We start from the raw sequence: 14,981 nt of genomic DNA, 5'->3' as shown, positions 1-14,981 counted from the left end.
TCCTTGCCGGACACCGCCGTACGGGTTCCCAAGCTGGAAGAGGCTGGCGGGAGAGTCGAAATCCCTCTCCCCGCAGGGGTCCTCTTGCGGCTGCTCACTGCTCCCAGAGCCATCCGCAGACAGTGCTGTGGCCGAGAGACGGCTCGGGGGCGGGGACCGCATCGCGAGACCCGCGGACTGGCGGCGGGAACCATACTGCATAGCTCCCCCCACAGTGCGCACGCGCTGGCCTTCTCCACCTGGAGCCCCGCCCCGCGGAATTGCCTGTCAGTGCGCACGCGCTGACAGTTCTCTCCGTAGACCGCTGCGTGGCCTAGCTGGGGCCGGTGGTAACAGAGACGTGGGCGTCGTCCTCCGGGCTGCCTAGAGCGGCTGCCCACTGGCAAACCGCACACCGGAAGCGGAATTGCGTATAGGCCCCGCCCCGTAGGCAGCCATCTTGGAAGCTGAGGTGGAGTTGGAGACGGCGGTGGTGCTTTGGCGGGTGCGGTGGGCTCCGTTCCGGCGTGGTGCGGCTCTCTCTGGTGCGGGCCCCATTCTTTCGCACCCTGCTCCGGTCTCGACCACGCGAGCCTGAGCGCGGCGGCGGCCCACCCGCGGCGACAGGAAGAGGTGAGCTCGTGCTCCCGCTGCGCCGGGGCCTCGGGCTGCCTGTCCGCCCCGTGGAGTCAGCTGCAGCTGAGGGCCGGGGCGCGGGGCCGCGGGGGACTCTACATCGACGTCTCCGTTAGCTCCCGCCGCCCGCGGGGCCCCGGCCCGGAGCGTCCCTGCGCAGAACCAGAGGTCGGTTACGGCGGGGCGCCGGGGCTCCGGGCCGGGGGCGGCCACCGCCGGGTTGGGAGTTTGGTTGGTCGCGCGGCTGGTTCTCTTATGAAAAGGCCTCCAGTTAGTTGGGACACTCGTGGGCACTTCTCGGACGAGGCAGTATTGACCTTGATTTGTACATGTGTCCTGAGGAGTGTGTTAGGGGGCGCTGCCGTTGAGCCCGCCGCCGCCGCTTCACCCCTGAACAGTTGGAACCCCACATTGTCGTATAAACCCCAAGAGAAACGAGTGTGGTCGGGATTGTGTTTCTGGGTGTAAAATAACAGAAAATCCAAGCGGTAAGAGTGGGAAGCCAGGGTCCAGGCGGCCGGCGTGCTGGGGTGGACTTGGAAGCCCTGATCCAAACCCCGACCTGTGCTCAGGCCATCAGCACAGCCCTTGGCCAGGTGTAAGCGTCTAGTCTTTTCAGGGCGTACCATTTAGCAGGTGTGCGTGTAATTCACGATAGTTCCCAACCCTCTGCCGGACCCAAATAAGGTAAGCCCACAGCACAGCGGGGAGGCAGCTAAGGACAACGCAGTGTGAGAGCTATGAGAGCGCATGGGTTGAAGTATGGGCAGGGTAGGGGGGTCAGGACTCTTTTCAGTCCAGGCGAGTGAAATTGGTATAATCAGGCTTCAAAGGAAGAGAAATTAAGGATATCATTTAATCGAAAAGTTCAATATGGAGACTTTAGGAAGGGTTGAATGTAGATGCCTAGGATTTGCATCAGTAATCTGTGCACAGCTTGGCACTGTTGACCTCATTTGTAGCAGCTCCGTTCTCAGGCAGGTGTGTGAGTGGTGGCAGGGCTGCCTTCTTCAGCCCTGGGCCTCTATCCAGTCTGTGAAGCAATCTGCTGGGAAAGGAAGATGCTTTTGTGACGGGCCTGGACATGTCACGTGTCTATCTGATGGCCAGGCAAGATCTTCTGGCACAAGATCACCTGATTACCCACACTCAGGGTAGAAAAGAGATGTTTAGAGAAAAGAGGAGTGAGGTGAAGGTGTGCTGGGCATCCCACAACAACATGGACCTGAAGGGTCTGTGCCCTCAGTGGGGATGCAGGTTACTTTCCTGCAGTGTGTATGTGATAGCGGCTTTTACCTGTGCCTTTTATTTTTTTAGCTGTTCCCTTAAGTATGATATACTATATGTTCTTCATCAAGACTTATTTGAAGGGAACCTGAGTCACATACGCTTCATACTGTGTTTTCACATTATTTTGATTTCTTTGTAGTGTTACATGCCCTTCCTGCTGTCATATTCAGATAGGGAGAATTTGGAGAAAGAGTCTCCTCAAACCTCTGGGTTGGACCTGAAGAGCATTGTTCTCTGTGAGGCAGAGGAGACATAGTTGAGGAAACTGAGCCATTGTATCATAATGTGATTTTACATATCACACCTCTCAGCAGGGATGGGGCAGAGGTTTGGTCATGACTGACCATGCAGAACGTGTTTCACTTTTCCGTGCCTATTCACTACCTTTAAAAATATGTCCACTAATCTTGATAAAGCATCCAATCTGACTGCTTAGCTGAGTCAGAATACCGTTGTATTTCAGTTAGCCAGAGTTATTTTGCATATGGTGGAGTGTTAACTTCATGGTGAACATTTAAAAGAAGAAACAAGGGCTCGGCACCTATAGCTCAACTGGCTAAGGCGCCAACCACGTACACCTAAGGTGGCGGGTTCGTATCCCCAGCCCGGACCCGCCAAACAACAATGACGGCTGCAACCAAAAAATAGCCGGGCGTTGTGGCGGGCGCCTGTGGTCCCAGCTACTTGGGAGGCGGAGGCAGGAGACTCGCTTGAGCCCAGGAGTTGGAGGTTGCTGTGAGCTGTAATGCCACGGCACTCTACCCAGGGGGACAGCTTGAGGCTCTGTCTCAAAAAAAAAAAAAAAAGAAGAAACAAGTACTGTGTGGCAGTTCTGCTTTGGGATCATTGCAGTTTGTTACCTGGCCCATTTGACTTCTCCAGCCAGAAGCTGAGGGACTGTAGCCCTGCTCCCAGTGGGAGCACTCATGGCAGAGCCAGGCAGAAGAGCCTACCCTCACCTCTGCTGGTTCCAAAGACCCATGCATGATGTGTCAGTCAGGTGAAGGACCAAGTAGGAGGCATTTGACAAGGGGAATCAGGGAGGCTTCTGAAGGAGGTGGCCTTCCATCTGGGTTGGAAAGGGCCTAGGTGAGTTTTCCACCTGTAGACTAGGTAGAGAAGCAAGTTGTGAGAAGGAGGGGTGGGTTGATGAGGAATTTGGAGCTCAGGCTCTGTCAGGGGTCTTGGGAGTTGGGAGCCAGGAGAGTGACTGGGGCCACTTTGTCCAAGGATTGGCAGACAGGAGGATGTGTTGATGGGGATCCTCAGGCGCTTTTGGGGAGTGTGTGTGTATGATCAGAACTTTATGTTGAAGTCACTGTACAAGATGGCCTGAACTGGGAATGATTAGGAGCGGAGAGGCTTGGAGCAACTGGGAGACACTGGGCAGGAAAAGTAGTGGGATCCTGCATTAGGGTCAGTGGGATAAGAGTGGGAAGGGGATCCCAGAAAGATGAACAAGATGGGCGTGCACTGCGGGATGTCTGGCTGAGCCACTGTGGGTCCTGGGGGTGTGGAGTGAGTGCACCAAGCCTTGGGGCTAACACTGGTGGGGAGGCAGACACTAGATCATCTGGTGGTGACATTACTCTGAGGAGTGAGTCCATAGTAGCCAAGTGTGTGGAAACCTTTTGGTGAGATGAGCATACAGCTATTCACAGGGAACCCTAAGGATAAAGGCGGCCCCACGGCTGGTGTGGGGCAGACTTCAGGTTTGTATGGACTGGGAGGTCAGGTAGAGGTCTTTGGCTATTGCTCATGGTCGCTGTTGTCCAGGACTGTCATTATAGCTTTTGGTCAGATAGTGCCATATGAGACAGGTTGGGAGCCCTGACTATCAGTGTGTTGTTGAAAGGTGGCATTTGCAGTGGTCTGGGGCTGACAGTAGTGGGAAGGTGTGGACACCTCTGCCCTACTGCCCACACCTAGCCTGCCCATTCTAGACCAGAGGAATGTCTCTTGGTCCTTTTCTCTCCATCACTGCATATCCCCACGTCCTCGTTTCCATATTTTAGACTAGTGGTTTCACACTTTATTTATAGCTGCAGACCTTTTTTTCTTTCCATCTTAAGTTATGAGAAACTCCAGTATATGAAAGAGATCAAGTTGGAGCTATTCTGATGTCTGTGGCAGTGAGGAGTCCAGTGTCCCGATCACTACCCTCCCTTCATCTTCTAGAATGTAACTGAGGAGTCCCAGGTCCCTGATCAGTCTTTTTTCTTTTCTTTTCTTTTTTTTTGAGACAGAGTCTCACTTTGTCACCCTCAGTAGAGTGCTGTGGCCTCATAGCTTACAGCAACCTCTAACTCTTGGCCTTAAGCAATTCTCTTGCCTCTGCCTCCCAAGTAACTGAGACTACAGGTGCCCGCCACATGCCCAGCTCCTTTTTTAGAGACGATGTCTTTCTCTGGCTCAGTCTGGTCTCAAATCTGTGAGCTCAGGTAATCCACCTCAGCCTCCCAAGTGCTGGGATTATAGGCGTGAGCCACCATGCCTGGCCTCCAGTCTTTTTTCTTGAATAGTGGTGGCACTGCCTCACCCCCTGTGCTTAGCCTTCAGTACTGTCGAGCTGAGCTACTAATGTGGCCTTTTTAATAGAAGATGTGATCTGTTGTAAGGCTTGTTCCCAAAGGTCTTCTGGGCACTGCCCCGGGTTTGCCTCCCTGGCCAGTCTTAATCCCACCCCTAGCTATGTGTTGGGTTCCTAACACAGTGACCAGTGCTGTTGCCAGACCCTGAGGCTCTGCCTGTCCACCTGTGGCCCGGCCCCATCTACCTAGAAGGCATGACTTCTCCTGTGCCCAACCAGTGCCTTGGGGGCTTTCGAGAGTCTCTGTTCCTCTGGCCTCAGAATGAGACTCCTTTGCTCCTTTTGCTGGTGACCAATGGTAAATACTGTCCAGCAGGTTTTGGGGCAGGTCAGCTGGTTTGTGGTACTTTCAGTTTTCCTTCGTGTAAATACTCAATCCCACAAGGCATCACTGAGCTCAGATTTGGAAGACATGCACCACTGTTTTGGGGATCTGGACCAGGCTTCAGCACACCTACCTATGGCCCTTTAAGATCGTTGTCTTTATTTCCATTTAGATTCTTTGAGGACAGAACTGAGACTTTGGGATTCTCTTTATCTTTGCACCTGTGCCATACATTGCATAAGTGAAAGGTGGTGGCAAGATGGATGGGAAAAGGACCCTGAGGACCTCTGGACATCTGGGTGGGTGGCAAGTTAGAGTGACCTGCTGGCTGTGATTCTGGGTTCCTGGCAGGAGATGTGCACATGCAAACGAATTATGGGCTGCAGAAACGAGAGCAGAGGAGTATTGCTGCTGAACTTGGGATGAGAAGAGTTATTGTCCATCTCTCATTCTCTATAAATGTAAACATTTGTTTTTAATAGATGAGCAGCAACAGTAGTAAGAGAGCTCCAACAACAGCAACCCAGAGACTGAAGCAGGACTACCTTCGGATTAAGAAAGACCCGGTGCCTTACATCTGTGCTGAGCCCCTTCCTTCAAATATTCTTGAATGGTAAGGCTTTGTCTTCCTGCACAACTGTCATACACAGCTTCTCTCCTGGCTTGGCTAGGTGAGCCTGGTCACCTAGGCTGGTCACCTTGGCCTGGTCCTTCTGGCCATGACAGTGGGCAGGCTGTCCTGGCACCCTACCCAGGTGTGAGTGGATACTCTCTAATTTTCCCAGAGGACGACGTGTGGGAGACACCACAGAGTCCTGTTGACTCAGGCTGGGGTTCTTCAAGAGGATTTGGATTGTACAGGGTTCACAGCTGTTGATCACACACACCTTGCAGGTTGAGGACTTAGAGTAGCCTTCCCTATACTCGTTGCTCTGGATGCTGGCAGGTAGCCTGTCTTGCTTCAGAGCGCTTGTAATGGGAACAGGATTCTGGCACTCCAGCCCTGGCACTGGCTCAGGCCACGTGCCCCTGAGCACCTGTGTCATGTAAACATTGATTTCATAGTAGCTGTTTGGCCAAAGTTGGAGTTAGGAGACTACACATACCTTTAGAGAAATACAGCCTCTACCAAATTTTCTAGTAAATTTATAAGAAATAAAGTGTAAGGCTAAGGCATTAAAAAAGCATTTTCTCTTTGCTTGAAGGATGTTTTATGTTTTTGTTTTTGTTGTTGTTTGTTTTTGAGACATAGTTTTATTATGTCGCCCTCTGTAGAGTGCTGTGGCAACACAGCTCACAGCAACCTCCAACTTTTGGGCTTAAGTGATTCTCTTGCCTCAGCCTCCCAAGTAGCTGGAACTATAGGTACCCACCACAATGCCTGGCTATTTTTTTTGTTGTTGCAGTTGTCATTGTTGTTTTAGCTGGCCCAGGCTGGTTTCAAACCTGTCAGCCTTGGTGTATGTGGCTGGCACCATAACCACTGTGCTGTGGGCACCAAGCAGGATGTTTTATGTTTTGATCTTTAAAAAATACTTATAAATTATTTTATACCAGAGACAAAAGAGATTTAACTGAATTAAAAATATTTTCCAAATGGAGCAGGGGTTCACCTTCCCCAGTTCATAGAGGAGGCCTCACCCTGGCAGGTTTCGTAAGCAGCTTACCTCTACTTCTGTGAATTGTGGGAACATCCTCACTGTGTTGAGAACCCCTCCCGATGTGTGACCTGAGGGCCGAGGAGGGGGGAGTCTCTAAGACCAGCCAGGTGCAGTGATTCACAAGGAATACTTGTGTTAAAATTTATATAGTGAAAAGACAGCAAAATCAGAAAAGCAAAGAGGTGCATAGGACAAAGTCTGTAGGAAATCATGCACAGGCATCCAGATTCCTCTCAGAGAATGACCCATTTGACATGTGGTTACCAGAGAAGCTCATCAGACTCAGTGCCAGGGATTTTAGGGTGACCAGTTGTCACCTCTAGGCAGCTACCAAAGTTCCAGACTCCAGAAGGAGAGCAGGGGTTCAGTATAGGAGAAACCTTATTTATTTTTGCATAGGGAAGTGTAGCGTTTATTTGTTGCTTCTTCTAGTCTGAGCTCTCTGAGGACTTTGGCTGTGGTGTAGTCAACATTGTCCTGCTTCCTCCTCCAGCACAGCTGCTCAGAGGTCACGTCTGGTTTTTCCAGGAACATCAGCATGGAGGTGGGGAGGAACATAGAGCCAGCTTCATGTCACTAGCTGTGCCCTCGTTCACCTGTGTGCATGTTGTAAGATAAGATATATATGAAGCTGGGCACAGTGGGTAAGATAAGATATGTAAAATGTATATGAAGCCGGGTGCAGAGGCTCACACCTGTCATCCCAGCACTCCTGGAGGTCAAGGTGGGAGGATTGCTTGAGCTCAGGAGTTTGAGACCATCCTGAGCAATAGCCAGACTCTGTCTGTACAAAAAGTAGAAAAATTAACTGGTCATAGTGGCACATGCCTGTAGTCCCAGCTATTCAGGAGACTGAGGCAGTAGCATGGCTTGAGCACAGGAATTTGAGGTTGCTGTGAGCTGTGATGATGCCATAGCACTCCTCACAGGGTAACAGAGTGATACTCAGTCTCCAAAAAAAAAATGTATTATGAAATTAAAATTCCTTTATAATTTTAGTTTAGTGACTACAGAGAATTCTTGCGTGTTGCGTTGTAGAAACAAAAGCACTTTGTGGAAAATTTAGAAAGTATAGCCTTTTAAGGGTGGCAATTGGCTACAGTTCCTACAGCACAGGAGACTGGAGTGCTTTTCATTCAGTACTTACCCTGCAGTTGTGTGCTTGGTTGAATGTTGGCAAATATAGTTTGGATGGATGCTACAAACCTAGCCTTGAAGTGACTCAGTTTGGAGAATTTGACATTCCCAAATCCCAGTAATTTTTTTCTCTCCTTTAGGCATTATGTTGTACGAGGCCCTGAGATGACTCCTTATGAAGGTAAGTCTTTAGTTCTGAGGTAGAACAAGACAAATTTGTTCATTTTTTACAGTTTTTGCATTCTGAATAGACTTTGCCTGTTAAACATCTTTTGTTTCCATGTAACAATCTATTTTGAATGTGTGTTGGTTAAGTTGGACTTATTTAGAACTCATCCTCTTATTCCTCCCACCTACTAAAAGTGTTTGCTCAGAGTTTGGTTTTGCTGGTGTGTCTAAATCTTTAGGTGCCACCTGTGAGTATTAGTATTTTCCAGACCCCCCGGTATAGAGTTGAGAAGAACAGATCAGGATAAACAGAGTGGAAAATGGCCTTATTCTTCTGCTGGGGTTTTTTTTTTTTTTTTTTTTGCAGTTTTTGGCCGGGGCTAGGTTTGAACCCACCACCTCCGACATATGGAGCCGGTGCCCTATTCCTTTGAGCCACAGGCACCACCCATCTTCTGCTGTTTCTAAAGACCCACGCGAATGTTATTGAAGGAAGGAAAGAAGTATTTATTGAGTGTTTAGTATGTGTTGGGCATGTTCAGTGTCTTGCGATCCTCAGAATAGTCCTTAAGCTAAGCACAAGTCCCCTTCGTGTGGTTGAGGCAGCTGAGGCTTAGGGAGGCTGCAGGGCTTGTCTGGGATCTCAGCCCCCCAAGCTGCTGCCAAGAGGCCTGGCCTCTCCCAGTCACCAGGTACCACCCGCCGTCTTTGGTGTTGTTTACATAGTTGATTGGGGAGTTAACAGTCTGCAAGTTTCTGGGGCTCTTGGGGAGATTGGTGCCAGCCTTGGGATCCGGACCAGCTTGAGAGTCTCTCTGGACACTATCCTAGGGGCAAGCCCAGAGCAGAGTGGGGTCCAGGTAGCTGGGCAGCAGGCTTTTGTCTGCCTACATGTGGAGATCTTGCATAGGATCTCATGGGAGGAGAGTGCTGCTGCCAGAAGGAAGTGTGCAAACCACGACTCTGGGCTGCTGGGATTGCTATGGAGGGTGAGGGTGGAGGTAGCACAGCGAAGGGGCTGTTAGCCTCACTGCAGCTTTTGCTTTAGCCCAGGAAGCCCAGTTGCGGGTACTCTGTCTTGGGAAAGCACATCTGCAGATTGGGCGTGCCATCATGGTGTTGCTGACTGAGCCCCTTGAAATGACTAGTGTGGTGGGTGCTGAAGTCACATCAAGAATGAGTCCCAGGAGATGAGGAGAGACTTGCTTCAGGCCAGTCTGCATGTCATACACCTGCTGCTAACCCTGTGAAGAGCACACACCAGAATGAATGGTGCTCTTATACTTGGCAATGGGTTATGCTACGGTTTTAGTTTTTTTGATTTGTGTGTTTGTTTGTTTGTTTGTTTCTGTAAAGTCTTTTTTTTTTTTTAGAGACAGAGTCTCACTTCAGGGCCCTCAGTAGAGTGCCATGGCGTCACACAGCTCACAGCAACCCCCAACTCCTGGGCTTAGGTGATTCTCTTGCCTCAGCCTCCCGAGTAGCTGGGACTACAGGCGCCCACCACAACGCCCGGCTGTTTATGGTTGCAGTTTGGCCGGGGCCGGGTTTGAACCCGTCACCCTCGGTATATGGGGCCGGCACCATACCCACTGAGCCACAGGTGCCGCCCTGTTTGTTTTTTTTTAATTGAGACAGAGTCTCACACTGTTGCCCTCAGTAGAGTACTGTGGTGTCACAGACCACAGCAGCCTCCATCTCTTGGGCTTAAGCTATTCTCTTGCCTCTGCCTCCTGAGTAGCTGGGACTACAGGTGCCTGCCACAATGCCCAGCTATATTTTTGTTTTTAGCAGGCCAGGACTGGGTTCAAACCCACCAGCCCTGGTGCATGTGGCTAGAGCCTTGCCCACTGAGCTATGGGAACTGCCCTGTTTTTTGTTTTTGTTTTTGTTTTTTTAAGAGACAGAGTCTCACTTTCTTGCCCTCAGTAGAGTACTGTGGCATCAAGCTCACAGTATCCTCTAGCTCTGGGCTCAGGCGATTCTTCTGCCTCAGCCTCCCAAGCTGCTGGGACTACAGGTATCCACCACAACACCCAGCTATTTTTTTGTTGCAGTTTGGCCGGGGCTGGTTTTGAACCTGCCACCCTCAGTATATGGGGCTGGCGCCCTACTCACTGAGCCACAGGCGCCATCCCCTGTTTTGTGGTTTTAATATTTCCCAAATAAATAGTGAATATTTATTGTGTAACCAGACCCTACTCCCCTCAACAAGACCAGCAGGGCTTGAACTGCTGGTGAGCATGAACTGTCCCCACTCACCCATGGCTGGACATGGTGGGGGGTGCCCAGTCATTTGTGCTTTCATCTTGTGTCCCCGATGTGGTCTCTGCTGGTTCTGTCACCAGAACAGCCCACCTGCCCAATCTTATAGAGCTTCCTTTCAGAGGTAGAGCTTGCTCCTACTGCATCTCCCCACAAGCAGCACTAACTGCTGCCCCCACCCCAGCTGCCTGCTCCTTGTTGTAGGCTGCCCCTGCCTGTCTGCAGCCCTTAACTGTCTGCAGCCTCAATCTCCATGTTCTCCCTGTCAGGGTTTCCTGAGATGCCACATCTAGGATTCTTCTCTGTTCTTGGATTCTTGGTCTCTGGTGTCTGACACTATTGATAGCTTCCTTTCTGATGCCTCTTCCCTTCCTTCTTGGTGGCTCCTCTGAGGGGTCTACATCTGTTTGGCTTAGTGTTAGCCTGTCCTTGTGTTGGGTTTCCTGGCTGTTCTACTTCCCCAAGCAGGCCTGTCTCAGTAGTTCATAACTGGCTTCCTACAAGTGTTGCTACATAGTTACCTTTAAATTAGTCTTTAGATTGGATACAGTTTTAATATTTTTGTAGAACGCATGTTTGTTGTACGATTTACATGAAAAGGTTAGAGTAGCTAAAACAATTTTTAAATAGAAGAAAAAAGTAGAGTCAGTTATTTTAAGATTTCACTCCAGCAATGAAGATCCCATTGTTGTCAGGGTAGAGACACAGATCATAGACCAGAGTGGAGAGCCAGACTCAGCAACACATCACGGTAGCAGCTGATGTTTGGTGAGGTGCGCAAGTAGTTTAGTGGTGCAGCTCAGTCTTTTCAGCAAATGGTCCAGAGTCACTGGGTGTCTTTGGGCCAAGGTCAGAGTTGAGTTCCTCATCCAGCCCATTTGTCACCTGTGCTAGTGCTGGTACTATGAGTACTCGTGTGTGTGGTTCTTGGTGCCCTTGTGTGTGCATCTCTCAACCAGCAAAGGCTTTCCCAACAGTGAGGCAGGAGGGTGCCCATCTTACCACCACCCTCTGCTAAGCTAAAAATGGCACTTTTCTTGCCATGTAAATCATACTAGCCAATTAGTAGCAAGCTGAGTATAGTTACAGGTGCACATTGGCTATTCCTGCATCCTCTTTAGAAAAGTACCTGTTTGGGGCTTGGTGCCTATGGCTCAAGAGGCAAAGACACCAGCCACGTACACCTGAGCTGGCAGGTTCAAATCCAGCCTGGGCCTGCCAAAAAAACAATGATGGCTGCAACCAAAAAATAGCCAGGTGTTGTGGTGGGTGCCTGTAGTCCCAGCTACTTGGGAGGCTGAGGCAGGAGACTCGCTTGAGCCCGGGAGTTGGAGGTTGCTGTGAGCTGTGATGCCACAGCACTCTACCCAGGGCGATAGCTTGAGGCTCTGTCTCATAAAAAAAAAAAAGAAAGAAAGACAGAAGAGTACCTGTTTGGGCTGTGCGTGGTGAATCACGCCTATAATCCCAGCACTCTGGGAGGCCAAGGCCGGCAGATCGCCTAGGCTCACGAGTTTGCAACCAGCCTGAGCAAGAGCAAGATCCCGTCTCTAAAAATAGCCGGGCATTGTGGCAGGCACCTTTATTCCCAGCCACTCGGGAGACTGAGGCAAGAGAATCGCTTGAGCCCAACAGTTTGAAGTTGCTATGAGCTATGACACCACAGTACTTTACCAAGGGTAACAGAGTGAGATTCTGTCTCAAAAAAAAAAAAAGAAAAGAAAGAAAAGTACCTGTTCCTAGCTTTTCTTTTTTTCTTCCTTTTTTTTTTTTTAATTTGAGAAGAGTCTCAACTCTGTGCCATGGCATCATACCTAACAACCTAACAACCACCTCAAACTCTTGGCTCAAGGGGTTCTCTTACCTCAGTCTTCTGAGTAGCTGGGCCTATAGGCACCTGCCATAATGCCAGCTATTTTAGTAGAGACTGGGTCTCACTGTTGCTCAGACAGGTCTTACTGTTAGTTCAAGCAGTCCACCTGCCTCGGCCATCCAGAGTGCTGAGATTACAGGCATGAGCTACCATGCCCAGCCTCTGTTACAGTTTTTTGCTCATTTTCCAGTTGGGCCTTTCCTTATGATCCTGAGCGTCCTCACAGTGTCATTTCTGGCACAGTAGCCTCTCAAGGGTCGACTTATCTGCATATCAGGCTGGCTTTGCAGATGACACTTGCTCATGTCTCCTTTCCATTGTTGATCCCACAGTGGTCTCAGGCAGGAATAGCAGGAGGGAGCCAGCACAGGGTAGGTAGTGTAAAACTAGAAACAGCAGGGGACTGCCCTGCTTCCACTGTGAAAAGACAACTTAGATTTCAAATGGATGCCGAGGTGACCTAAAATTGCAAGAATTCATTGCACTCTGGGATGCTAAGGTGGGTGGATTGCTTGAGCTCATGAGTTCAAGACCAGCCTGGGCAAGAGTGAGACCCTGTCTCTACTAAAAATGAAAAATTGAGGCAGGAGGATCATTTGAGTCAAGAGTTTGAGGTTGCTGTGAGCTGTGATACCACAGCACTCTGTGCAGGATAGCTTTGGAACAGTGGGGAACCTATGGTGATTTGGAGACTAATTTGTCCACACCCCTTGAGGCAGGACCACACTACACACAGGCCTGGCGTAGGCAGGGCTCCTGAGAGCCAATGCCATGTGTGCACACATGTGCACAAGTCCCTGGGACGGCCTGAAACTATACATTTCCAACCAACCGAGCAACCAGGGTGTGAGGTCTTAGGCAGGGATGGAGCTCCCCTGATGTTGCCTCTTCAAGGGTCAGTGGAGCAGGGGCCAGGGGAGGTTTTCCAGAGCACTGGGCTCTGGACTGATCTGAAGGTGAGGCTGCTAGGCTTTGCTGGAGGGTTGTGATGTGGGTGGGGAGCTTCTAGGTCTCAGTCTGACTAAGAGGATGGAGTTGCCATTTGGGGAAGTAGCAGGAATTCTGTCGTAGATGTGGCATCTGGGGCAGTGGTGTATGGACAGTATAGTGTCTGGAGTTTTGACAGGGGATCCGTAGGTCCATATGGAGGTGCTGGCTGGGGATCTTGTCCTGGGACTCCTGATGGGCAGCCATGAGGCTGAGTGAGGCCCCAGGGTAAAGGACCCAAACCAGGTAGGGTTTTGAGTTGGTGGGTCAGAGTGGCCCTTGGGGAGACCAGACACCAGTGGGCTGGGTGGCCTGAGGTCAGGTTTGGTGGAGCACTATGGAGCCAAGAGCCTGGTTGGAGACCACTTCCCCTCCTCTCTAGGGCATCCATGTCAGGGTGGTAGCAGTCAGTAGAAATTAGAGGGTATGAGTGGGGAGTGTTTCAGGGGAGACTTGTTGGCTGCTGTACATAGTTGGGTGGGGAGAAATGAGTACTACAGGAGAAGGGAGTATTGGCTGGGTCAGGACCCAGGTAGGGGTGGTGGTCTCAGCTAGATTCAGAGCTCCTGACATGCGGGCATTGGCCCCTGCACATTCCCTTTTGACTCTGTAGACGGTTGAGGAAAAGAGATGCAGGAATGGGGGTGGGCCTGGCACGTGTGCTGCGCTGATGGGATGATGTGGGGTCACCAGGCAGAGGTCAGTGAGCCTGTGAGCTGGTGTGGGGTAGACAGGGCAGTGGGGATGTGGAGCCAAGCTCGGGTGGCTAGTGGGCAGAGTCAAGACTTCTAGGATTCCTGCTGTGGACAGTGACAAGGTGCTTTCCTCTTTCTGTTTTGATGTAGGTGGCTATTATCATGGAAAACTAATTTTTCCCAGAGAATTTCCTTTCAAGCCTCCTAGTATTTATATGATAACTCCCAGTGGAAGATTTAAGTGCAATACCAGGTAAGGCCTCCCAGGAGCCAGGTGCTTTGAAGCTGGCTGTGGCTGCGTGGAGTGTGTGCTCCTGCTGATGGAGCCCCTGTCTTGCATGCAGGCTGTGTCTTTCCATCACGGATTTCCACCCGGACACGTGGAACCCAGCATGGTCTGTCTCTACCATCCTGACGGGGCTCCTGAGCTTCATGGTGGAGAAGGGACCCACCCTGGGCAGTATAGAGACATCGGACTTCACGGTGAGGTGTAGAGAGGATCCCTCTCCTGGCCCTGTGGGATGGATGGTGCACTGGCCTTCCACCCTGTGTCTGGGTCTGTTTTCTGTTCCTGAAACTAAGCAACTTTTTCCTCAGCAAGTAGACGCTGTACAGGGTTCCTGCCTGTTATCCCCACTTCCCTGGGACACTGTCCTTGGCATCACATTCCCCTAAGCCTTCTAGACCTTGCTTTTTTCTTTCTACTTCTTTTTTTTTTTTTTTTTGAGACAGAGTTGCACTTTTGCCCTTGGTAGAGTTTTGTGGCCTCATACCTCACAGTAACCTCAAACTCCTGGGCTTAAGCGATCCTCTTAGCCTCCCAAGTAGCTGGGATGATAGGTGCCCGCTACAACACCCAGCTAGTTTTAGAGACAGAGTCTTGCTCTTGCTTAAGCTGGTCTCAAACTTACGAGCTCAAGCAATCCACCTACCTCAGCCTCCCAGAGTGCTGGGATTACAGGGCTGTACCTGGCCCTAGACCCTGCTTTTTTATCCACATTAAGTCCTCTCTGTCAGAACCTGCTGTCCATATCTGTTGGGATCTCTTCTTCAGGGGACTTTGGAGGGGGTGGGGCTGTGGGAATGCTTTTCTTTTTTTTTTTTCTTTTTTTATTGAGACGGAGTCTCACTACGTCACCCTTGGTAGAGTGCTGTGGCATCATAGCTCACAGCAACTTCCAGCTCTTGGGCTCAAGCGATTCTCTTGCCTCAGCCTCCCAAGTAGCTGGTACTACAGGTGTCTGCTACAATGCCTGGCTATTTTTGTTTTGTTTTGTTTTGTTGTTTTAGTAGGCCTGGACTGGGTTCAGACCCACCAGCCCCAGTGCATGTGGCTGGCACCCTACCCACAGAGCTTTGGGCGCCGCCCACCTTT

General features: G+C 50.5%; 1 protein-coding gene across 2 annotated transcripts in view; it reads left to right on the top strand.

Annotated features, from left to right (window-relative positions):
- The first annotated feature begins 419 nt into the window (after positions 1 to 419).
- The window catches only part of UBE2J2 (ubiquitin conjugating enzyme E2 J2), a 17,076-nt gene continuing 2,514 nt past the window's right edge, over positions 420 to 14,981 (top strand). Inside the window, exons 1-5 of one of the 2 annotated variants that reach the window (XM_003793183.3) lie at positions 420 to 612; positions 5,303 to 5,433; positions 7,759 to 7,799; positions 13,757 to 13,859; positions 13,951 to 14,089. In XM_003793183.3, coding sequence (XP_003793231.2) covers positions 5,303 to 5,433; positions 7,759 to 7,799; positions 13,757 to 13,859; positions 13,951 to 14,089 — 414 coding nt within the window. In that variant the 5' untranslated portion in view covers positions 420 to 612. Of the gene's footprint in view, positions 784 to 5,302; positions 5,434 to 7,758; positions 7,800 to 13,756; positions 13,860 to 13,950; positions 14,090 to 14,981 lie in introns of both variants that reach the window. The other variant, XM_023515172.1, reaches the window with a different exon arrangement.

Source organism: Otolemur garnettii, unplaced genomic scaffold (assembly GCF_000181295.1).
Source record: "Otolemur garnettii isolate 467f Iridium unplaced genomic scaffold, OtoGar3 scaffold00067, whole genome shotgun sequence".
Taxonomy (NCBI): Eukaryota; Metazoa; Chordata; class Mammalia; order Primates; family Galagidae; genus Otolemur; species Otolemur garnettii.
The sequence above is the reverse complement of the archived record's forward strand: the minus strand, read 5'-3'. Positions and strand labels throughout refer to the sequence as shown.